The 24,827-nt window shown below is 40.3% G+C and overlaps 1 protein-coding gene across 1 annotated transcript in view; it reads right to left on the bottom strand.

The window, feature by feature from the left end:
* TRPC4 (transient receptor potential cation channel subfamily C member 4) overlaps positions 1-24,827 on the bottom strand; it is a 141,472-nt gene that overhangs the window by 30,276 nt on the left and 86,369 nt on the right. The window contains exon 4 of the mRNA XM_061345117.1: positions 10,081-10,417. Within this exon, the coding sequence (XP_061201101.1) occupies positions 10,081-10,417 (337 nt within the window). The remainder of the gene's footprint in view (positions 1-10,080; positions 10,418-24,827) is intronic.

Genomic DNA, 24,827 nt, shown 5'->3' with positions numbered 1-24,827 from the left:
TAAGGTCAGGTGGGAGGAAAGTCAGTCAGCTCTTATTGTCACAGGGTCTGATACAACAGGCCAATTTTGTTCTGTTACATTCATTGGAAGAATAAGGAAAAGGCTAGGAAGATCTATGTTGGGGGGGAGGGGGGGGAGGGAGGGTGTTAATTGAAAGCCGGCATCCAGAGATCAAGGCAGCATTGTCTGTGTGATGCTGCACACCTCCCTTTTCTATTTAGAAGACTTACGGATAGCTGGACACAACCTGACTTTATTATCTAAGGAGTCTTTTGGGCAATTATAGAATATGACCTGACATGATGCAAAAGGAGAAGACATGCAGTGACAAGACTGCCTAGTAGGTGCATTTTTACAGGTAGGAAAGAAATCTAGACTCCAGGCATTGCCTGTTTATTAATGTGCGAAAGCAGCAATACTATCACATGGTGACAGAGCTCATGTCAGAGCTATGTGCCCAGCAGTGAGAAAAAAGACTTCTCAACAAAGCAGGGGGAATATCACCAGCCTGCACAAAGGTGTCAGGAAAAAACTGCTAAAAGGAACCATCTAAATACAAGGGGTAGATCTAAAAGCAACAGCCTTTAAGCAGTCAGGCTGGGAATCAGTTCATTGCCCAAAGATTCAGATTTCCTGGGAGAAAACAAGCATCTCCAAGGCAATACTCCTGTCACCTGCAGATGGGTCATTCTTCACATGAATTCTTCTGACTGAAAAGCGAGCCATGGAGGATCAGGTTGAATTAAACAAGATGTCTAACTTCCAGATGCCTGTATTTAACTGAGATAAATCCATTCAGAGCAGATTTCACTGTTTTAGCTAGATAATATTTGCTATATACTGGTTGTCTTTTTGCTCCAACTGTCTCCTTCCCATCTCTTCATACAAGATAAACTTCACATCTGCCTCTTATACTCTCACCTACCCATTACTCTCACCCTGCTGTTATCATTTATTGCCACTTAAAATGAAATCATCAATCTTATCCGCCTCTTCCGTCTCATTAATCAAGGACTTAGATCGAAAAGTTGAAGATAAGGCTTTCAAGCATTTGTTGCATTGTTTATAACTAGATAGCGAAGCAGTAAAAGAGAAACAACAGCATGCGCATGAGATGATACAAACAAATTTCGTTAAGCATCCTGTGGCTTTAATGGGATGAAAGAGATACAAATTCAGGCCAGGAAGCCCACAGACCACATAAATCCCTCGGAATGACAGGAGGTTTCATATAGTTCTGTTAAGTATTATACATGCAAGCTGATCAATGGAAACATTTGACTGAAGTCCGGTTTGCCTGATGCAAGAAAGGAACTAAAAGAGATCAGATAAAATAAAGTTGGATAAAAAATTGGAATCTCTGTGCTAAGTATGTTTTCTTTTTTTGCAGTAAACATTTCTGAATATTGATGAAAAAGGTTCTTTCTTCTAAAATAAACCCTACATACTTTAAAAAAAATTCTTCCTAAGCCAACAAAATGGATACAAATTAAAATACGTCTTACTGAAGAACAAAACCTGCTGAAATAAGAACTTTCTTAGAAAGAAATATCATCTTTCATTAAAATCACCTCATAACACTAAAAAAATCTTTAAGAATTGAGTATTGGATATCACATACTACATACTATTAAGGTGTAGATTTTTGTTTAGGTAGAAACACCAATATATCTATACACTGATAAGATTAGCTTTTATTTTATATACTTATCTATAGACTTAGATTTTGAAGTTGTATTTCCAGTCTTGAAATCTCTGTATATTAGACACAGATATGCCTTTTAAAACATGCAGACCTACTTTTCTGTTCATAAAGTAAGAGTCTGTTGGCAAACCTTGCAACTTTGAGCAGAACAGCAGCTCTATACTCTTACAAACTCTCCCTTTGGATAAGTCTCTGGGTTAGACACAGTATCTTTTTGTGCAGGCTGGCAGATAACTTTCAGATGGTAAAAGTTTTGCATCTATCCTGATTGTTCCATTATCAGTTCAGTTACCTAGACCTATAATTTTACTACTAAGGAACTCATCTCTCATTCCCACGCAAAAGAAACAAACAAAACCAAATAACTGCTCTATAAAATCCATTCAAATGTTCTATCAGGAAGTCTCAGTTTCATCTTATCTGAATTCCTATCTCATACTGAATCTTGAGTGACTACAAAAATAATTTTCCAGCAACTGTGGAAATTCACAAAAATGTTATACCATCTCCACAACACTGCCTTTTGTTATTTATAATTATGGTTAAATTTCACTGTAAATAATAACATCAAGATTCTAAAAGAAATATATGAAAGGCAGTATTCTTAACTATATTTATATTTTAAAGGATTTGTGGATCCCTAGCTAATTTTGACCTTACCTTTCCCACAAAAGGTTGGTCGCTCTGTGTTATTTTTGTCCCTTACAATAAGGTGATGGGAAGCAAGAGGTTCCTCAGGGTCAATGTCTGCATGCCAAGTTCAACAACAATCTTTTAGTATGTTTCTTAGAGAACATATTTTCACTGTACTGTGAAAACATTCAACTGATAAATTCAACTTTGCTCTACTATGTGATCTACAGATTTTCACAGATAGAGATAAGTTGCTAATGACCTAGAGCTCTCTAAGACAGGAAAGTCATTCCAGGGAATTCAGTCATCATTGATAAGACTTGAAATATCTCTTCTTTTTTTACACCTGGGCTGATGAACTGAACTCTTCTGAAGGTAGAGGAATCTGGGAATAAATAATCAACTCCCAATATCCGGGACACATTTTATTACCAAAATGCAGCCATTTCAAAGGAACATGCACATCATCAAACACACACCTTCTGCTTTCTCTTCGGTACAGGGAAATGGCTGTCTGGGAGGGGAACAACTGTGCACAGTGTCTGGATCCTCTGGCAGGTGAGGCAAAGAGCTGGTAATGAGATGACCAGAGGAGCCATTTATGTCCCAGCTGTCTTCCCAGAATAGTTATACTCAAGCAAGCCAAGTCTTGTAATTGCTGGCTTAAATTATATGTGCATACAACTCAACACTGAGAATATTAGACATCTAACCTCAATTCACTCTTCGTCTTCAGTTTCTTATCTGTACAATTTAACTTAATTCCTTCCCCCACAGAAGCAGTGATGAGTTTAGTAATACCTCTGGAGTGCAGTGAAAAGGTAATGAACAACACAAGTCTTACAGAGCAATCTGAGCCTTTTGGATGAACTATATCAGAGCTGGGAGTATTCAGTGCTAATTATGTACCAGCACTGTGTTTACTTTGTGTTCAAGGAAAAGTATAATTTCTAAGAAACAGTGATCAGCTGCAAATGAAACAGGTCTAAGCCTGGCTTATATGGTATTATATGGTATTATATATACATATATATATTTCATCCCCTATAGAAGTACAGGTGGAAATGGTTTGGACAATCAGCACTGAACAGCCCCTTAAATATTTACATCTTAGTCTCATCACCTAGTCCAACAGCACTGGTTTGTTCAGTTGCTTAAGTATTTATGCTGTAAGGCATCCATATAAGTGGGATAGCTGCTCCCTAAACCCAGTACCTTTGGAAGACAGAGTACTCAGTATTTTCAGACAACACACCTTCTTTCATAACTTTACTTGAATAGCAAGAAGTCTGACTTTCAGAGTACTACTATACATGCCAAAAGCAAACATATGCAATTAGTACTTAATTTTTTTAAAGCAGTCTTTTGAATTTCCATTGCAAGATGTTCTGAAATGCAAATGAATTGTAGTTCATAATTACAGTGGAAGACTAAAGGAGATTTAACCTTCTGCATCTATCTTAACATTATTGGGCCTTTTTCTTCTCCTTTTTTTTTTTTTCCTTTGTAAAACAGGGTTTTGGGAAGGAATAGTAATATAAACCAAGGGAAATTTTTCAGTGTCCTGGAGTGTATGAAAAAAAAAAAAAAAATTTGTAACCCTGGATTAACTGTTATGTTCAATTGAGTTGGGTTCACTGGGGTTAATAAAAATCAAATTAACCAAAGACACTTAGCCAATCCATTTCAGGTTAATGCACCTATGCCTTCCACAAGTGGATCGTAGATGGTGATTGTGCAGTTGACACAATCTAGAAAAATATGAAAGATAGATTTTTTTTTTAATGCTTAAATAATAGTATTCAGCACCATTTCAAATGCCCTTCATACCCAAGCTGGCCACCCCATGCATTGCCAAAAAATGGTACAGGCTTCCTGTAGAGCATTTATCATAACCTCTCTGTGAGTATATCAGTCATCAAAAATGGGACCAGGTATCTCTTTGTAGGTACCTGAGTTGCTTTCTTCATGTTTACTTTGATTTAATCTCTTAATTCATAACAATCAAACTACCTAAATGCCTGAGTTTGGAGTAACAGGGATATGGACAGGTATCTAAATATGGAGATAACAGTACAGAAATTCTGCACATTCTTGCTTTTGAACACTACTCTAAAGTAACATAGACAGAAATTTAGTCAGACAAAAGCATTGGTCAACCCTTTCAGGTACTTTTGCACAGGATTCTAGAAATCTTTTTAAAGAAAAAGTACATCCTTGTTTACTGCTTATAAATCTCTACTAAGCTCAACAGGTTTACATGAGGAGTAGAGCATACATGGCATCATTGAAACTATTTGTGGCATGTACTTATCAAAATTCATTTAATACAAGGAGTAGTTTCTTGCTATTGTGGAAAGGGTAAGGAGCAAGGCTTATATCCTAAATATTACCCTAGCCAGCCTTAATTTACAAAGCAATATGTTTCCCATATGTACAGTACTTCAAGCTAATATTCATTAAAGTGTTCTATGTCCAACCATCTGCATGTTCTTTTATCTTTGCAGCCCTTACTACATTCTGTGTTCCTAGAATAATATAATTAAGATACTCTTATCAGGTAATAAATAATACGTACAGTTTTTAAGCACGCACAAGGCTAAGATGCACAAGGGGATACAAGACCTGCAGTCAGAATAAATGAATGTATAGCTTGCCTATGAAACACAGAAAGGCCTTAATAGCACTGCTCAAAAGCTCCGAGTCCTGCACAGACCAGCTTGGTATTGTATGTGTAGCTCTAGGCAAGGCCAGGAGTGGATATTTAGGGATGTAGGAAACTTCTTTTCCCCTTCTCTCCTATTAATAGGAATGTCAGGATTTCAACATCACATTACTGAGACTCTAAACTTCATATTTGGGAGGCCAGTTCCATGAAAGGGTTTAGACATGGAAATACTCTGTTATTCAATGTCTAAATTAAGTACATAGTACTGAAAGTAAAATTCACCATGCAAGAGATCTAAATTCTCCATAAATCACATTTTATGATCACTTTGAGTTTCAACTGCCTAGCTGAGGTCCACAACCTATGAATACTGAGTGTCAAGACAGCCTGTAAAAGAGGAACAGAAGAAACTGGAAAAAGAAATTAGTATCAAACACTGTGTCTCACCAGCACTTAGAAGCCTGCCTCAGGACTTCAGTTAGATGTCTACATGAGACTGTGTTTCAGCATGCAAAACACCTTCCTTTCTTGAAAAGCCTAAACTACATCCCCCAAGAGTAGTGTGAATGTTTGGCACTGAATCTTTATGGCTAAAATTCTTGCACAGAGAACAGGAAGCCTGCCTTTTTGCAGCCTGAGGGAAGACTGAACCTCTATGTCAGGAGAGTACTAGGGCAGGCATAACTGTGTGGGTGAAACATTTACCACGCCTGCTAAAAATGGGAGAAAGAAAAACTTAAAAATGACCAAAAACCCCCAAAACAACAAAATAAACCAACAACAGGTGTCTTTAGCCTCTTTACTAAGGGCCTCTACTAGAAAGCAAAGGCGTCAGAGCTGGGCTTTGCACACCCATTGCAAAGCCTAGCTCTCTTTTCTTTATCCTTTCTTTATATGATTGTAGCATTAAATTGTGAAACATTTGAATGCTAGAGAAGCAAGCACAGTGGGACTCAACTGAAAATAGGGAAAAGGAAGGGAAGGGAAGGGAAGGGAAGGGAAGGGAAGGGAAGGGAAGGGAAGGGAAGGGAAGGGAAGGGAAGGGAAGGGAAAAGAGAAGAGGAGAAGAGAGAAGAGAGAAGAGAGAAAATCTAATGGGGGTTATTACTGCTCTCATGCACTAATGAAATTGCTTCTTATAAATAATTGCAGCCAGACATCTGAGAAGTGTACATTGGAAGGACAGAAGAGGTAATGGTTGCATGTTGTAGCATGGGATATTGCAACTACTACCAGGCAAAAAGTTTACCAGTTACTAGACACCGGCACAGGTTGCTGAGAGAGGCAGTGGAATATCTACCCTAGAGAAATTCAAGATTTGACTGGACAAGAACCTGAGCAATCTGACCTATCTTTGCAGTTAGCCCGTGTTGAGCAGTAGTTTGAACTAAATGGCCTTGATTGGTCATTATGTGCATTATCCTCTTCCTGACTGAAGTGCTGTTACAGCTTTGTCTGGGATTATTTTCTACACTTTTGTCACTACTGGTTACGTACTGTTTCATCTTGCTGGCTGTATTATCCTTTATATCTGCTTTCTGGAACATGTCAATTTGTACTAGCTGTTTAATTTTAAATACAACACTTTCTTGACCAAATTTAGAAGATGATGTGCAGTTTACTGGCCACCTCTACGATTACTTCATCTGGAGTGTCTTGCTATGCCATACGTTTGGATGTACATTGTGCTAAGTACTGACAAGACTGTACAATCCCATACATCCCACCAGCAGTTTGCTGACCACAAATGTCTGCAGTTTGCATAGCTCCCAAACATCCACATTCTCTATAGATTCATGTACTCCAACAGCATAAACCACTATGACAGAAAGGATGTGGAATGCATTGTTAAAAGGTCCAGTAAGGCTGCATTCCTGCTCCAGGCAGTATTCTGAACAACATAATTACAATGAACATTTAAAGATGCCCTTAAAAGAGCAAAAAACTAATCAAAACAAATTTGACTAAAAAAAAAAATGTTCTTTTTGCTGCAACCACCCCAAACAACAGGGTTGGCAGGGAGCTTTTTAACCACAGCTACTAAGCACTGAGTTTGTCTGGTTGTTGGCTTTGTCTTCTAAATTTTGTAGCATTCCTTGGTGAACCAAATGCCCACTGTGAGGACATTTAGCGCGGTCACTGACAAGTTTGAAGCTAGGGATTAGGGTAGAAAAAACAGTATGAAAATGCTGTAGGGATCAGTATGATCTCTAGATGATCTGCAGTCAAGGCACAGAGAGGGGGAAGCTGGATCTTACTTGATTTACCCTATGCATCACTGCTATCATGCTCAGAGGACACTTAAGACACTGGATGGGGAATTGGGTGATGGAAAACATTGCTCTTCCTGACTATTTTTTTTTCCCCACAAGATGGGGTTCTTGTTTTTTCTGTCTGGTTTTCAGTGGTGATGGATTCTCCAGTATAGGTCCATGTTTCTGCAGAGTGAAGCATCTGCCAAGCTCAGGAAATCTGAATCAACAGCTAATAAGAACAAAAAAAATAATTCTCCTTACCAGCAAAAGCTTGTTTCTTATTTGTTTAAATGCAAGGACAGTAGATTCTGACTCTTCTTACTAAGAGATTTTTTCACAACTGCTTTTTAATGCTGAAACATCTGCCTTGTTATACTGACTTTACTGTTCCACAGATAATCACCATATACTGTAACACCACTTGTGTAATCAGCTAATCATGCAACAAACAAAATTAATGTAAAGGGTTCCTCAGGAGACTTTTTAAATGTAAAGTTGATAGTCTCCATGGAAATGTGGCCCAATACAAGTTTTGCCTCTGAGCTTCCTACTCTAGTGACACCTTTAATATGTGCTAATCATGCACTTTCAGCCTTCTATTACATAGTAGTAGGCAAATGATAGTTACTGTTTGATCATTAGAGAGTTTAGACTGCTATGGACAACCCTGCAATTTCTCTCAGTTCTAAGAAATAGGCTGAAATTCATGTTGATGAGAAGCTTGGAAAGTAGAGCTCCTCTTCCTCTCTTCATTTTAAGAGAGTCAGATATTAAAAGGCAAACTACATGCAGAGCTATTTGAATTAAAAGAAAAAGAAACAAAGAATTCTATTGTTAAAATGTTAATGATTTTGACATGCTGCAGCTGCTCCACAATAACCTTTTGCATCGAGAAAAAGGTTTACTTGGTCATGTTTCCAATTTCAGAGAAAAACTGTAACCCTAGAGCTATATTAATTTTGTCTCAGGTATCAACAATTTTCACCTGTATCCAGAAGACTCGAATATATATCTATGTACCTCAGATATAGGCTCCCTTGTGTAATTCAAGAGTGCTACTTTTACTCTTTTTAAGGATACTGCATAACTGTAGAGTTTGAAGAGATGAGATCACAGACTAAATTGTGGACTGGAAAGTAACCTTATTTTATTGACAAGGACTTAATAAAACTGTTTAGTTTATTAAAAGGTTACTAGACCGCAGTTTGTATGCATTTGAATATGAAAACAGCAAACGGGAGATTTTGGCCAATAATCATTCATTCAAAAAATTCTTCAATGATGAGACAATTTAGGAAACTAATGAATTGCCTGAGATTATGGTGGATTAATCTGTTGCCTTATTATTTGGATGAGCTAAGGCACTGCAGTGACCAAGGTCTGAAAGCTGAACCCAGAAAATGTGAAATTGGAACCATTAATCAGGAACCATTAGAGAGCAGTGTATAAAATACACTGAATAGAGTGGTTTAGATGCAAGAGATTTTGGAAGGCACAGTTTCTCTGAACATTGCAGTGTAGATTAAGAACAAGCTATTTTACCACATGGTATCTGACTATTGATCTTTTTTCATGGTCATTTATGCAAGCAGTTCCCTTGATTTGACCTGTACTACTTGCAGAGGAAGGACTTATTCAGCACAGGCAGTACTGGTATAATCTGGCTATATGAGTCTATATTGCAAATATTAATGCTGCTTTTAGAAATGATAGTCATCTTGATAGTCATAATTCTCAGGGTTAATGGCTTCTTCAAACAAGTGCTTTGGGATACTGAGTTTCTTAAACCCTTTCCTAAGTAAACAACAGTATCAGAGGTTTAGGGCAATGGGGGTTCTTTCTCTTCCCACAGCATGTTTTCTGGAGAGGAGTTAATCACCAAAATTTTACAACTGACTTTAGCTGAAACAGGCCCTTGCCCTTCTCAAATTGTGCCTTTCCTCTGGGCTCTAATTTCTTTCTTTAAAAAGATAGGTTAATAATAAAACCCACTACGGCATGTCAAGGCCTATGTGTCAACATATGTTCTTATTATCCTTCAGCCTCTGGATACTGTGAAAGCTGAATAGATACTGACACCTGCTGTTTTGGAAGGCTGGGCAGAAAGACTTCTATCATCTCTGGGAATGTGACAGCACAGAAAAGCCCCCTGCTCCTCCTCAGCATTGTAGTATTGATTTCTAAGTAAGTAATGTATCACACTAATGATTTTTATATTGGTTTCTTATTTCTCGACTGTACAGAACTGGGAAAATGTAATTTTTAGTATTTAAATGTGAATCTCACCCCCTGAAGTTAGTCTGACCTGTCCGCAGGAAATGTCATTCCAAGCAGCCTGCAAGATTAATTAATTCCTTTCCAGTATTACTACATATTGGCTTTTAAAATGTTAGTAGCAATATTTACCCAGAGAAGAACAACACACCTCACAGTAAAGGCTGGCGGTGAGGACTGTTTTGTGCTGTGTCAAAAATAGACACTTAGAATAATCAGAAAAATTTCCAGCCTGGAGAAAATAGATATCAAAAAGGATATAAATATCTAAGTTTCACGGCACTTCTTAATCACAGGAAGGAACTCCCAGTATCTTTTATTTTCCCTCACTGTAATATATCAGGGGGTGACACTGGATTATTGAAGTCTTCTCAAGTTGTCTACTACTTTTGCTAGGTATTGGAGGAGATGGACAATTTGCCTGTTTTGGTAGGTCAATAATTCATGACAGAACTCTCTCCTGTGTCTTCCTGCCTCAGGATTACTTGGCAAAACCACAGGGGTCAACACACTTTTCACTGTATTTTCTTTAGTAATACATTTACCCAGGACCCACGGTAATATCATCCACTCGACGATGGTTGGTGGCGGTCCCTGCATGCTCAAGTCTGACCTGTCAATGTGCTGAGAGGCAAGCAACAGCAGGAACAGAAAAGTCAAGTAGGATGCAGTATGGCAGATAAATTTGATAAATGGCTTTCTGATGAACAGCCCTAATGGGCTTTTGGGAGCTATCAGGTAGCACACAGAGAACACTGGGAAAAGGAGTCCAATCACAACACATGTCAACATCTTCACAGCCCAGTGTCGCCTTCTCCATCCAGGGAACTCATCATACCAGCGGGATGCAAGCAGCTGCTGGCAGTTGGGCTGAGCAACAAACTACAGAGAAAAGAAGAAAGGAGAAAGGTCAGATCTTTGTTACCTCTGTAAAGTTATTTTCATGCTATGTATCTTACAATAAACAACTTCTGATAGATATTTAAAAAAAAAAAAAAACAACAAAAAAAACCACCGTCTGCGTAAGTCCAATCATACTGATAATACCAGTAAAATATGGCTGGGTCAACCTGCCCTTCTTTCCATTTAAAACGTATAGTGCAAAGCCACCAAAATTCACTTCTCACAATAAAGACTGACTTCCCTGTCAGCTCAGCTCAAGGAGACAACTGACTGTAACACACATGCACCTCAAAAGCTGATTTCAAACTGAAAATCCCTGTAAATATTTAATATTTGTCAGATAGCTTTTCAAAGAAGCTTTAAGTATATTCCAGGGGGGTATGTCAGAGTTTTATTTTATCACTAGTTCTTATTTTATCCAATGCTTTATTTTATAAAGGGCCATACAGTAGCAGCATGCTAGACTTATAGAATAGGTAGTATGGAAAAGACCTGAAGACCATCTAGTTCCAACCCCTTGCCATGGGCAGGGACACCTCCCACTAAACCATGTACCCAAGGCTCTGTCCAACCTGGCCTTGAACACCGCCAGGGACGGAGCAATCACAACCTCCCTGGGGAACCCATTCCAGTGCCTCACCACCCTCACAATAAAGAACTTCTTACTTACATCCAATCTAAACTTTCCCTGTTTAAGTTTTAACCCACTACCCCTTGTCCTATCACTACATCCCTAATGAAGATTCCTTCCCAAGCATCCTTGTAGGCCCCCTTCAGATACTGGAAGGCTGCTATGAGGTCTCCACACAGCCTTCTCTTCTCCAGGCTGAACAGCCCCAACTTTCTGAGCCTATCTTCATACAGGAGGTGCTCCAGTCCCCTGATCATCCTCATGGCCCTCCTCTGGACTTGTTCCAACAGTTCCATGTCCTTTTTATGTTGAGGACACCAGAATTGCACACAATACTCCAGGTGAGGTCTCACAAGAGCAGAGTAGAGGGGCAGGATCACCTCCTTTGACCTGCTGGTCACACTCCTTTTGATGCAGCCCAGTATACGGTTGGCTTTCTGGGCTGCAAATGCACTCTACCAGCTCATGTTAAGCTGACGTAACTTGACGTAAGAGATATAGAATAGAAGCAATATATGCATCAAAGAGAACCAGAACATTTTGCTAAAAAGGATTTTACTTATGCTATTGTGGTGGGTTGATCTTAGCTAGATGCCAGGTACCCATCAAAGCCATTCTGTCCCTCCTCTCATCAGTTACACAGGGAAGAGAAAATATAACAAAAGTCTCGTGGGTCAAGATAAGCACAGGAGAGATTACTCAGCAGTTGCCATCACAGGTAAAATAGACTTGAGTTGCAAAAATTGATTTAATTTATTGCCAATCAAATCTGATTAGCATAATGAGAAACGAACCCAAATCTTGAAACAATTTCCCCTCACCACCCTTCTTCTTGGGTTCAACTTCACTTCCAGTTTTCTCTACCACTTTCCCACCTCCAGTGGGAATAGGGGTTATGATCAGCTCATCACACATCTCTGCTGCTCCTTCCTCCTTTTCAGGGTCTGACTGGGGGAAACCCCAAGCCGGACCCTGTTTCAGTTCGTGATCCCGAGTGAAATTAAGATGCAGATGAGGTCAACTACCATAATCGATTGGCTGGTTCATTACAAAAAGGCAATTATTATTAAGAAAAGGTAAATTATTGTAATAAAGGGGATAGTGATAGGACAGATTGGAAAAAAGGTAGAAAATGAATCCAGGATTCATGGTGAGAGAGAGATAGTCACCACTGTGGATCCATCAGTGTCCTGGGGATCTACTGTCATCGTCGTTGGTGGTGGGAGTCCTTCAGGGTTTGCAGTTGGTATTGGAGTAGAGTGCCCCCAAAGAGTCCATTGGAGGTGGGTGTCCTCGTGGAGGCATCTTTCTGGAGTCCCCTCTAAGGTAACCCGTGGAGTGTGTCTTGTAAGTTGCCCTCATGGGAATATCTCATGGAGGGTGTCCCTCAGGGTCTATAGTAGTCATCGGTGGAGTGTCCTCACGGAGGTGTCCTTTTGCAGTTATCCTCATGGCAATGGCTCCCTGGCGATGTGCCCTGGTGGACCAGTTTCACTGGTCTTGCAGCCAGCTCTTCAATTGCAACACACAGGTTTCTGCAGCAATTCTTCGGATAATGGGCAGGAATTCCTCACACCAATCCTTCAGGCAAGGGACCAAAGAGTCTTATATCAGCTCTTTCCCATTCATCCCTCAGGCAATGGATGGTGGAGTCCTGGTTCAACTCCTCACTCCCTTCTCTCTGGCAATGGATGAAAGAGTCTTATCTCAAATCCTCCCACTCATCTCTGAGACAATGGGGGAGTCCCATTTCAATTTCTCATACCAATACCTGAGGCAGGGGATGGAAGAGTCTTATCTCAGCTTCTCATACCAATCTTTGAGACAGTAGACAGTGGAGTCTGATTTCAGATCAGTCTCACTCCTCAGGGGAGGACTCCTCACACTTTTCCCCTACTCCAGCATGGTGTCCTTTCCACAGGAGACATTCCTCCAGGAACTTCTCCAACATAAGTCCTTCCCATGGGCTGCAGTTCTTAATGAGCTGCTCCAGCGTAAGTCCCTTCCATGGGTGCAGCCATAGAATCACAGGATCATAGAACAGCTAGGGTTGTTTTTCATGTGCCTTAGCATGCTTTCCACGAGAATCTGCTCCAAGATTTTCTACGCACAGAAGTGAGGCTGTCCTTCAGGCACAGACTGCTCCAGTGTGTGTTCCTTCCATGGGTGCAATCCTTCAGGCACAGACTGCTCCAGCGTTGGTCTCCCGTGGGGTCACAGCTCCTGCCAGCAAATCTGCTCCAGTGTGGGCTCCTCTCTCCACAGTGCCACAGGTCCTGCCAGGAGCCTGCTCCAGCATGGGCTTCCTATGGGGTCACAGCCTCCTTCAGGCATCCCCTTGATACAGCACTGCATCCTCCCTGGGCTGCCGGCAGGTATCTGCTCCACCATGGATCTCCATGGGCTGCAGGGGCAGAGTATGCCTCACCATGTCTGCACCATGGCTGCAGGGGAATCTGTGCTCCAGCAACTGGAGCACCTGCTCTCCTCCTTCTTCATTGGCCTTGGGGTCTTCAGAGCTGTTGCTCTCACAATTCTTCTCACTCCTCTCTCCTGCTGCAATTGCTCTGTTTATTTTTCCCCTCTTCTTAAATATGTTATCCCAGAAGCACTGCTACTGGCACTGATGGGCTTGGCCATGGCCAGCAGTTAGTCCAATTAGCACAAGTAATTTAAGATTTGAATGCACCTAGTTCAGGATTTTATATTGTTTTGATAATACTTATAAACACAAGAGCCAAGTTCCTTGTGGGTAATAATAGGTGACTTTTACAACAGTTTCTGAAAACACTGGGATTACTACTGGTAGAAGACGCTATTTAGTTTGGAGCGAAATGGAAGATTCTACATATGTCTGGATCTTGTCAGAAGTCTTAACCTGAGCCAAACCCAAACACTGTGTATGTTAATGAAACACCACTGCTCTTAGCAGAGACATATTCACTCACCAGACACTAGCACTGAGGCTGCCTCAGACTGATGTGAAAGACAAGAAAATTTACTCATAGTGTAAGCATCTTGAAAATAGTCTTAAAGAATAGTAATAGTGTACTTTTCTACCAGGAAAAATGCATTTGCAAGGTTTCATATAGTTTGCTTCAAGATATAAGTGTTTGGAATATTTCAGTATGCAGTTAAAGCAGATGTTGTCAAAGTTATATTTTTGCCTACTTTTTAAGAGGGATCTCCCTAAAAAAAAAACAACACCTCAATTTTCTTAGATAGATACAGATTACTGCTTTGCTTAACTAGTGAAAACATATGACTCATGGACTAATTCCTGCGTAAAATACTTTTTTTTTTTTTTCCCCCCCCGAACGTTCCCAATAGATGTTTGTTTCCCCTTCTTCGTATCTTATTATAGAATCATAGAATCATAGAATAGTTAGGGTTGGAAAGGACCTTAAGATCATCAAGTTCCAACCCCCCTGCCATGGGCAGGGACACCTTGCTCTAAACCATATTACCCAAGGCCTCGTCCAACCTAGCCTTGAACACTGCCAGGGATGAAGCATTCACAACCTCCCTGGACAACCTATTCCAGTGCCTCACTACCCTAACAGGAAAGAATTTCCTCCTTACATCCAATCTAAACTTCCTCTGTTTAAGTTTTAACCCATTACCCCTTGTCCTGTCACTACAGTCCCTAATGAAGAGTCCATCCCCAGCATCCCTATAAACCCCCTTCAGATACTGGAAGGCTGCTATGAGGTCTCCATGCAGCCTTCTCTTCTCCAGGCTGAACAGCCCCAACTTTCCCAGTCAATCTTCATATGGGAGGTGCTCCAGTCCCCTGATCATCCTCGTGGCCCTCCTCTGGACTTGTTCCAACAGATCCATGTCCTTTTTTATGCTGAGGACACCAGAACTGCACACAATACTCCAAGTGAGGTCTCACGAGAGCAGAATAAAGGGGCAGGATCACCTCCTTCTACCTGCTGGTCATTCTCCTTTTGATGCAGCCCAGGATACAGTTGGCTTTCTGGGCTGCAAGCACACACTGCTGGCTCATGTTCATTTTCTCATCGACCAGCACCCCCAAGTCCTTCTCTGCAGGGCTGCTCTGAATCTCTTCTCTGTCCAGCCTGTAGCTGTGTCTAGGATTGCTCCGACCCAGGTGTAGGACCTTGCACTTGGCATGGTTAATCTTCATGAGGTCGGCATCAGCCCACCTCACAAGCATGTCAAGGTCCCTCTGGATGGCATTCTTTCCTTCCAGCGTATCAACCGAACCACACAGCTTGGTGTCATCGGCAAACTTGCTGAGGGCGCACTCAATCCCACTGTCCATGTCAGCGACGAAGATGTTAAACAAGACCGGTCCCGACACCGATCCCTGAGGGACACCACTCATAAATGGTCTCCAGCCGGACACTGAGCCATTGACGACAAATCTTTGTGTGCGGCCATCCAGCCAGTTCTTTATCCACCGAGTGGTCCATTCATCAAATTGATGTCTCTCCAATTTAGAGACAAGAATGTCGTGTGGGATAGTGTCGAACGCTTTACACAAGTCCAGGTAGATGACATCAACTGCTTTACCACTGCCCATCAGTTCTGTAGCCCCATCATAGAAGGCCACCAAATTGGTCAGGCAGGATTTTCCCTTAGTGAAGCCATGCTGGCTGTCACCAAGCACCTTGGTGTTTTTCATGTGCCTTAGCATGCCTTCCAGGAGAATCTGCTCCAAGATTTTGCCAGGCACAGAGGTGAGACTGACTGGTCTGTAATTGCCCGGGTCATCCATTTTCCCCTTCTTTAAAATGGGGATTATATTTCCGTTTTTCTAGTCGTCGGAAACTTCACCTGACTGCCATGATTTTTCAAATATGATGGCCAGCGGCTTAGCAACTTCATTTTCCAGCTCCTTCAGGACCTGTGGATGGATTTAATCAGGACCCATGGACTTGTGCACGTTCAGATTTTTAAGACGGTCTCGAACCAATTCCTCTCATACAGTGGGCCCAAGGTCTCCTTTCTCACAGTCCCTGCGTCTGCCTTCCAAGACTTGGGTGGTGCGGTCAGAGCCTTTGCTAGAGGAGACCGAGGCAAAGAAGTCATTCAGAACCTCAGCCTTCTCCAAATCCTGTGTAGCTAGTTCACCCAAGAGCTTCCTGAGGGTGCCTGCATTCTCCCTAATCTGTTTTTTATTTCCTATGTACCTGTAGAATCCCTTCCTGTTATCCTTAATATCCCTAGCCAAGCTTAATTCTAACTGGGCTTTAGCTTTCCTACCCTGGTCCCTAGCTTCCTGGACAACACCCCTGTATTCTTCCCAGGCCGTCTGTCCTTGCTTCCACTTTTTATAAGCCTCTTTTTTCCTTTGAAGTTTTCTCAGCAGCTCCTTATCCATCCAAGGAGGTCTCCTGGCCCTCCTGCTGCACTTCCTTCTAGTTGGGATGCAACACTGCTGAGCTTGCAGTAGGTGAATCTTGAATATCAACCAACAGTCTTGACCACCCCTGCCCTCTAGGGCTATATCCCATGGAACCTTACTAAGCAGGTTCCTGAAGAGGCCAAAGTCTGCTCTGTTGAAGTCCAGGGCAGTGAGCTTGCTGCACGCTCTTCTCACTGTCCTGAGGATCTCAAGTTCAACCATCTCATGATTGCTGCAACCAAGGCTGCCCTGGAGGGTCACATTTCCAACTAGCCCTTCCCTGTTGGTGAGCACAAGGTCAAGCATGGCACCTCTCCTTGTCGGTTCCTCTATTACTTGCAGAAGGAAGTTGTCTTCCACACAATCGAGGAACCTCCTGGATTGCTTGTGCCGGGCCGTACCGTCATTCCAACAGATGTCAGGGTGTTTGAAGTCATCCATGAGAACGAGAGCCTGTGAGCGTGAGGCTTTTCCTATCTGCCTATGTAGTGCTTCATCCGCAGAGTCCTCTTGATCAGGTGGTCTATAACAGATCCCCACAGTAATGTCTCCCATCACTGTTTTCCCTTTAACCCTGACCCACAAGCTCTCTGTTATCTGCTCACCTGTCCCCAGACAGAGTTCCATACACTCCAGCCTATTCCTAATATAAAGGGCAACTCCCCCTCTGTGCCTGCCAGGCCTGTCTTTTCTAAAGAGTCTGTAACCTTCCATTCCAACACTCCTGTCATAGGAGCCATCCCACCCTGTTTCTGTGATGCCTATAATGTCATACGCCCGTAGACGAGCACACATCTCTAATTCCTCTTGTTTGTTCCCCATGCTATGGGCATTTGTATACAGGCATCTGAGCCGAGCTCAGGTTATTACATACCGTCTCACCTAGAAGTAATCGGATCCTAAGCAAAAATAAAAATACTCTGTGACATTGATTTGCCAGTTCTGCATTGCCTATGCCAAAATATTTTCACTCTAGTATATTTTTTTCTTAACTGTAGATATTACATTCTGAGGTATTCGAAGTATCTTTTGTACTGTCAGAATTCTGTTGTATATTATTTGACTTTGACATTGTCTCCCTATAATTAGCAATCAGCAAGTTTATATTTTCACATTACAATTGCTTCCAATAGATTCCAGAATTTTGTAATTATATGAGGGATTTTGCTATAATGATAATCCCTTGTTGCACATCTTCAGCTCCTTCATACAGTATGTCCATCTAAAAAAGTTTTGGTACTCATTCTCTTAGTTGTCCTGCTGGGTATTGGTTCTTCCCCGAGACTGGTGAAGATCAGGAATTTCTCACAGTGCAAATAATGTGGTATAAATAACAGCAGAACCAGATTCTAGTGATATCTAAGCATATATGTATCCCAGAATTTACTTTTCACTCCTCTTTAAAGCTTACCTTTAGTTTTTCTGTAATACATATCCTTCAGTCAATAGAAATGAAGACAAAATAACATGGACAATGCTACTAACTCTATATGTTCTTTATAGAAATAATACTTTTATAAAAATATTTTAATAAATAATATATCAACAGAATAACTGAAGTCAGTTCTTCACTGTAGCACAGTATTACCTTTAAATATTTGTTTTAGTCTATTAGGAAATACGCAAATAAATAAAAAAAAACCCCACTGTAACACAGTTCTCATTTTTACACTTCAAAAGCAGTCTAAAAAAATCTGAGGTCCAAACTGAATCCCCATTCTGAGATCAGTAGGTGGTTTAGTATATGCTACATAGAAAACTATGTGATTTGTTATCTTGAAATGAAAGCTGACAAAGGAAAATGGTTTCCTTTTTGGCTGACATGGAAGTTATGCTGTAACACAAACAACTATCCCCAATACCATTCTCTAACAGGGGACTGTTAAAGATCTTTTTGGGGGGAGGCAGAAAAAGAGAATGGTTATCATAAACTTTCTTAGTAAAACTTTTTCAAAATCATGGCCGGATTCTCTGTTGTGCTGGTTTTTACCGCGATTACAGCCAAGCTGGTAAGAAATGTTAGCTCTGAAGTCTGATGCTCTGTCACACACGTTTACCAATGGTTGTGCTCCAGTTCAACAAGAATTGAGCCAAATTACTTTTCATTTCTCTAGAACATTTTTTTTGATATTTTACATACTTTCCCAGATATTTAATGAAACCCCAAGCTCTTCTAGTTATTTTAACTTCAAATTTAGATGTCAAAATTCTCTATCTACTGGTTGTGAAAGCATGTTTGCTTGGCCATAATGACAGATTCGAGTCCCAGCCTCATTAAGCAGACTCCTAAATTCGGTAGATTTTTTCTCCCTTTAGAGACATCACTGCATATTCTTTTCTATACCCGCCCCTCCCCCCCCCGAATACTTTTATGGATCTCAGTGTTCTCTCTCTGAGGTCTGGCTCATTCAGAAAAATAACATTTCACTGCAATTTAAATGCTTTAATTCTATTGACTGGATCAGCACTACATTATCCTTTCTAAATGCTAGGGACCATGTTCTGGTCTCCTTTGGGTATAGTTATACTGTCTGTTTTCTGCCTCAGGCCAGAAACCCTGCCAATTCCTGTGAATCTTCTCAGGTCCATCCTAAGTCTAGTGCCAACTGGATCAGACTATTATTATAATCACGATTCTTATGGGACCCAAACCACTGAGTTAACTGTTCCTCATCTCTGCAGCTGTGTCATTAAGAGACCTATGCACCTCATTTGGGATCAGAGCACCAGAGCACACCAGCTTGTATATTGCAAGGGCAACCTTCTTCAGATCAGGTCCCTAGAGCAAAACAAATTCACAGCAAGGATGCCTTCATCATAAAATTCAGTTTTTACACTGCTCTCAACAGGAACAGCATACAATGCCATTTTTTTAAATTGTAACTATCCTATTGTTTAACTCCAAATATGAGGAAGAAAACAAAAGAAAAAGAAAACATAAAAGTGAAGACTGAAATGCTTCATTAAAAGGATTAATTAACATTATTATAAAAACAATGACATTTCAGTTTGTAATTTTAACATTTAAAATTTCTTTTTGCCACAGCAACGCAAGCAGAAGCTCTTTGTTTGATTCATTGCTCCTTCTCACTAAAATGAATCAGCACAGAGAAAACTATTAAATATCTATTAAATAAGTCAAGACTTATCTATAACTGCAGTGATTCTTTTTAATTTCTTAGAAAAGACAACGGCAACTGAAACCAGAATGCAGTTTGTTGGAATCAGCTATGCATGAATAGCCTTGTTAGACTTCCCAGTGGTAAAGAAAAGCAAATCAATTTTGGGGTTTTGGAATTAGTGTGTAAAGTAGCTTCAAACCTCAGGACTGGAGTGCTGGCATAATACTTCTGGTTCCCATTCTGGGTAAGTGTTAGACTCACCACAATACAAAACAGTTTTGTAGGGGAAAACAAGTAAAGAACCCCTTTAATTGTAAGTATCTGCAGATATAACACAACATGAACTTGCTTCTGTTATATTGCATCCCTATTTTTCCACACCTAGCTGGTGTATTTCCATGCATAGCAAACAAAAAATATGACTGGTAGTTCTATGCTAAGTCCCATGGTTGGGACAGAATAACCCTGTGCAACAGCAACTGTACAGGGTGGGATTCACTGTTTAGGAAGTAGCTTTGTAGAAAAGACCTGGGAAAACTGTTAAGAAGCTGAATACAACTGGGTCCATGCAGTACAAAAGTATAGCCCGCCTGCAGTAGCCAAAGTATAGCAAACATGTCAACGAGGGTGATAATTCCCTTCTCTTTGTCACTTGTGAGACTACATGCGGAGGAGTGCTGTGTCCTGTTTTGGGTCCCTTATTACAACAGAGGTATGAGGAAACTGGAATCCATCAGAGCACAACTAAGAGGTTACAGGGCTGCCTCCATGATGCACAGGGAGAGGAAGGAAGCTGTGTGTACTCAGTCAAAAAGAGACCCATAGTGGGAACTCACAGTTATCTTACAGAAATGGAAGGGAGGGTATGGATAGAAGCAGACTTTTCTCAGGACGACAATAAGGAATGAGGATGATCAATCACAAGCTGCATCACAGGAAGTTCTAGCTTGATCTAAGGAAAATATTCATCCTCACTGAGAGTAGTTAAGCACTGACACAGGTTGGCCAGGACAGATGCAGAATCTTCATTCCTGTAATTATTTAAAACTTGGTGGGGCAATTTTCTTAGCAACCTGATTAATCTTCGGTATTAGCCCAGTTTTGACCAGGAGGTTGGACTGAATGATCTTGAGACATAGATTTCAACCAATTATTTTATATGATCCTAAAACCAATTAAACCATTAAGCATTAAACCAATCAGTGTTTTCTGGTGCAGCAAAATTTTTAGTAAGAGCCACAGTAATTGTCTTTATGGGTTTGAATTTATTTATTTAGGTTTGAATTACTTCTCTATGAATACAGGGTATTACTAAGGTCTTTTTCACCATTGGTTATTCCCTTTCAAAAAAGGCAGAGCCTGTCTCATATCATTGAACCAAATTTTTGCCAAACAATACATAATACCGTTTCAAGTGTTCCAAACATTTGTGCTATCATAATCTAGGTATCATGTGTGAGGGGAAAGACATAACAGTCAAAATATTTGCTTAGGTCGCTGTCACTTCTATCTTATTATTCCCATAGCAGTCTTCAGATAGCTCTGCCACCAAGTTTGCTGTCTGCACCAATAGTTTCTACAAAATAAACTAACTGATAAGAGAATAGTGGCTGACCATTCTCCCAGTATTCATTCTAACACAGAATAAATTGACACTATAAACATGTTTTGTTTATAATCTCAGAACTCCAAGTTCACTTTAGGACACTAAAATCAATATATATTCTAAGCAACTTCTTCAGGTAGAAATCACATATACTGTCCATAGCATACAGATCATGTAAATCATGTTATCAACTCAAACTGACTTGGAAATAAATAGCCACTTGAATAAAGAATAGGCTGTTGTCAGCCCCAGGGGCTTAAAAAGCAAAAACCCCACACCTCTGGAACAACGAGCAGTTCCCAGTAGCATGTTTCTTACATCCAAGCTGGTTTTGTGGTCTGTATTGGTAAGGCTTCTATGCATTAACTGGTAAGCCAGAAGTGGTTAGGATTTGTTAGTTACAATCCCACTATATGACAGAATCAATTAATTCCCTCACATCCAGCTCATTGTACCACTCTGTCTACTTTTGCAGCTGCCATGTTCCTAGAAAGTTACAAATTAATAAACCAAGCTTTCAAAATTCATGAGGGAGCTGCAAATATGTTGAAACCAACTGAAGCACAGAAGGCAGTGTGAGTTTAATTGGTGAAAAATTATCTGGCCACCCTGTTCCTCATTTGTGCACTTTGTTGCAGAGGCCAAACAAGGTAAAGACATTCTTGGCTTCATTTTGTCTTATTGAACATCTTTTCAGATTTGAGCATGATATTAAGCTATATGGAAGAAACCTGACTACAAAATTTTTCTGTCCTTTTTTTTTCCCTTCCGTTTTCAGGCTCTTTGCCTGTTTCTGTGAAAGGAACCTTGGAGAAGTGACATTTTGTCATAGTATTTAGGTTTATTTTCCCTGTAAAAGCAATGGTAATCACCTTCCGTCAGCACCAGGAAAAATTAGGTTTCCTTTTGTTAGCTTAGCTTTACAAGGTACCATCTGCATCCTGATGTGAATGATGGAGATGATCGTAACTGTTCTTGACTCCAAGCTTATGCTGTTCTAGCCAAGTGATATGATAGCCAACAACAGTCATGTTGATCTCCAAGGTTTCCCACTTTCTTTATAAGTAACTGTTTATTATGTGAAGCTTGTGTAGCACTGAAGATGCCAAAGTTCCCCAAAATCAGTGTAAATCCAGTGTTTGGAAAGCATAACACTCATTTGAAGGCTGGCGGAATACAAAATAAGAGGGATGAGGGAAAAATAAAAGCACAGAGTGATTGTAAAGACATTCAAATGAAATTAAGCAATAAACTGCATATTTTTCTCTTTAAAGTTCTCTAGTAACATGTTGTAAGGAGGTCTGGCTTTACATTAATACTTCGGAGCAGAATATATATAGTCACTCAATCTGCTTTTTTTTCTCTTTAATTTTTTCATCTTTAAATTTCTCTCCTTTGTTTGTGCTTATCTGAGAATGTTAAAGGCTGAGAAATCATATCAATCACTCAGTTCCTGCATAAAAACTAAGCTGAAATGATAGGTCTTTGGCAGTGATGCTCAGTGAGCATCATTCTGTGACCATGTGCAAAAGAAATGCATGTGAGGCTATACAGATGTATCAATTCTATCAGTCAAGTGTGGCCTTCACGAACCTTCTTTCTGGCATTTAGAGATGATGTTTTTCAATTTTTTTCATAATTTTTACAATCCACTTTTCTTCACAGTTTTCCCTTAAATGAGTTCAGAGGCACTGCTCTTGAATGGCCAGTTCTCAGCCACTGTGTAGAGCTTCTGCAGTTTAAAGACAGAATAGAAATCTCAGGAAGAATTGCAAGGGGTATAACTGCTTGCTCAGAAGCCTTGCTCTATGAAATAATTACTTAAGAATAGTTTGTGGTTGAGGAAAACTACCTTGTCTTGTGAACAATCCTAAGAAATACTGTGATTTCCCATAATGGGAAGAGACCTACACCAGCTGTTAAAGCAATTCTGTATATCCAGCATCTGCCAGACTGGAGAAATAACAACGGCCTTGGATAATTCTTTCCCCTTCTGAAGTTCTGCTATGTGTGGCAAAACATAAGTTTGCCATCTCATATGAAATCCTAGAACTACTCTCAGTGTCCTCAAACAGATGTCCGAACACTGCTGTTTTCTTTCATGGTGAAGAACCAGAGCAATGAATCAATAAAGAGTCCTTTTTACTTCAGTTTTACATATGCGTAACATTTAGGGATGTTCAGTCTATACCTATACTGAAGAAATCAAACAGTGACTGAGTCTGAGCACCGGACTCCAGTCATTTCCACTACCTATTTTCTCTTGCCAAGTTCTACTTTTGGACTCTTCAGCCCGCTCTATGAAAGGAGAATCTGCAACTTGCTGTAGCCTGTTTGCATACAAATCTCTGTGTCACCTGGTTTTAGGATCATGCCATGGTCTGCTTTCATTTAGCAGCACAGACAACAACTCAAAGACCAGTTTCTTGCACAATATTTTACTGACTTATATGTTTCTGTGTTAGACTGGTGTTTCTAAAATTTACTGCATGGTCCTAGACACTGGATAACTCAGGAGATTTTATTTTCCCAGCTTCCATCCATAGCTATTTCTTACAAAGATAGAGTAGAATAGATTGGCTTATAGTTCCAGCTAAAGTAATACAGTTTATATTAAAATATGTTGGAAAATGACCATTTGCAAAAAGCTGGAGGTGGAAGAAGCAAATGTGAAATGATATAATGAAAGGCTATGTTCCAGTCCTTGAAGGTTTGAGGCTACATTCTTTCTCAACAAATCACAGACAATTTGTTCATTGACAGAGAAATACACCCTTATAAGCTGTTGTTACTGTCTGCATAACATGCGTGCCCTAGGTTCTGCTCCAGCATGTCAGAAAGGGTACATTTCTAAGAAAGAGATGCTCTTTAATTCCTGTGAGAGATAGCTCACTGGTACTCTGAAGGAGTATTTCCTTCTGCTTCCTTTGTACTCTTCTCTGGTGTTATGCAGATGTATTCTGATCATATGCATGAAATCCTGATTCCCTAAACTGAAATTTATTTGAAAATCAGACATATCTTATAATTAAGAATAAGAAATTTATTGTATAATAAAGATAAGTGAATACAGAAAAAAAATCCCAAGCAAGCCTATAAAACCACTGAAGGCCCTATGTGTTGTGCAGTTTAAATTTAGATTGCACAGGTATCTTTCCCATCCCTTGCATTTATACATATCATACAGGTTTTAATGAAATCATCTGGCTAAAGGACTTCTGCCTTGACCCACAGGGAGGTTGGGTGATGTCTCCTGAGCTAAAGTCACGCTCAGTATCTTTTTTTCTCCACAATATCCAGCCTGCAGATGTAAAGGTCTCATGCTAAACCCCTTGAAAACTGCAGTCAGGGAAGCAGGACCTCCTCTTTACCAAATACCTCTGTCAAATTTATTCCCACAATACTCCCTTAGAATAGAATCATAGAATAGTTACGGTTGGAAAGGACCTTAAGATCATCCAGTTCCAACCCACTTGCCATGGGCAGGGACACCTCCCACTAAACCATGTCATCCAAGGCTCTGACCAGCCTGGCCTTGAACACTGCCAGGGATGGAGCATTCACAACTTCCTTGGGCAACCCATTCCAGTGCCTCACCACCCTTACAGTAAAGAATTTCTTCCTTATATACAATGTAAACTTTCCCTGTTTAA

Source organism: Neopsephotus bourkii, unplaced genomic scaffold (genome assembly GCF_033783945.1).
Source record: "Neopsephotus bourkii isolate Nb327-2 ecotype Australia unplaced genomic scaffold, CSIRO-AGI_Nbou_v1 NB_36, whole genome shotgun sequence".
Taxonomy (NCBI): Eukaryota; Metazoa; Chordata; class Aves; order Psittaciformes; family Psittacidae; genus Neopsephotus; species Neopsephotus bourkii.
Note: the sequence above shows the minus strand (reverse complement) of the source record. Positions and strands in the feature narration are given on the sequence as shown.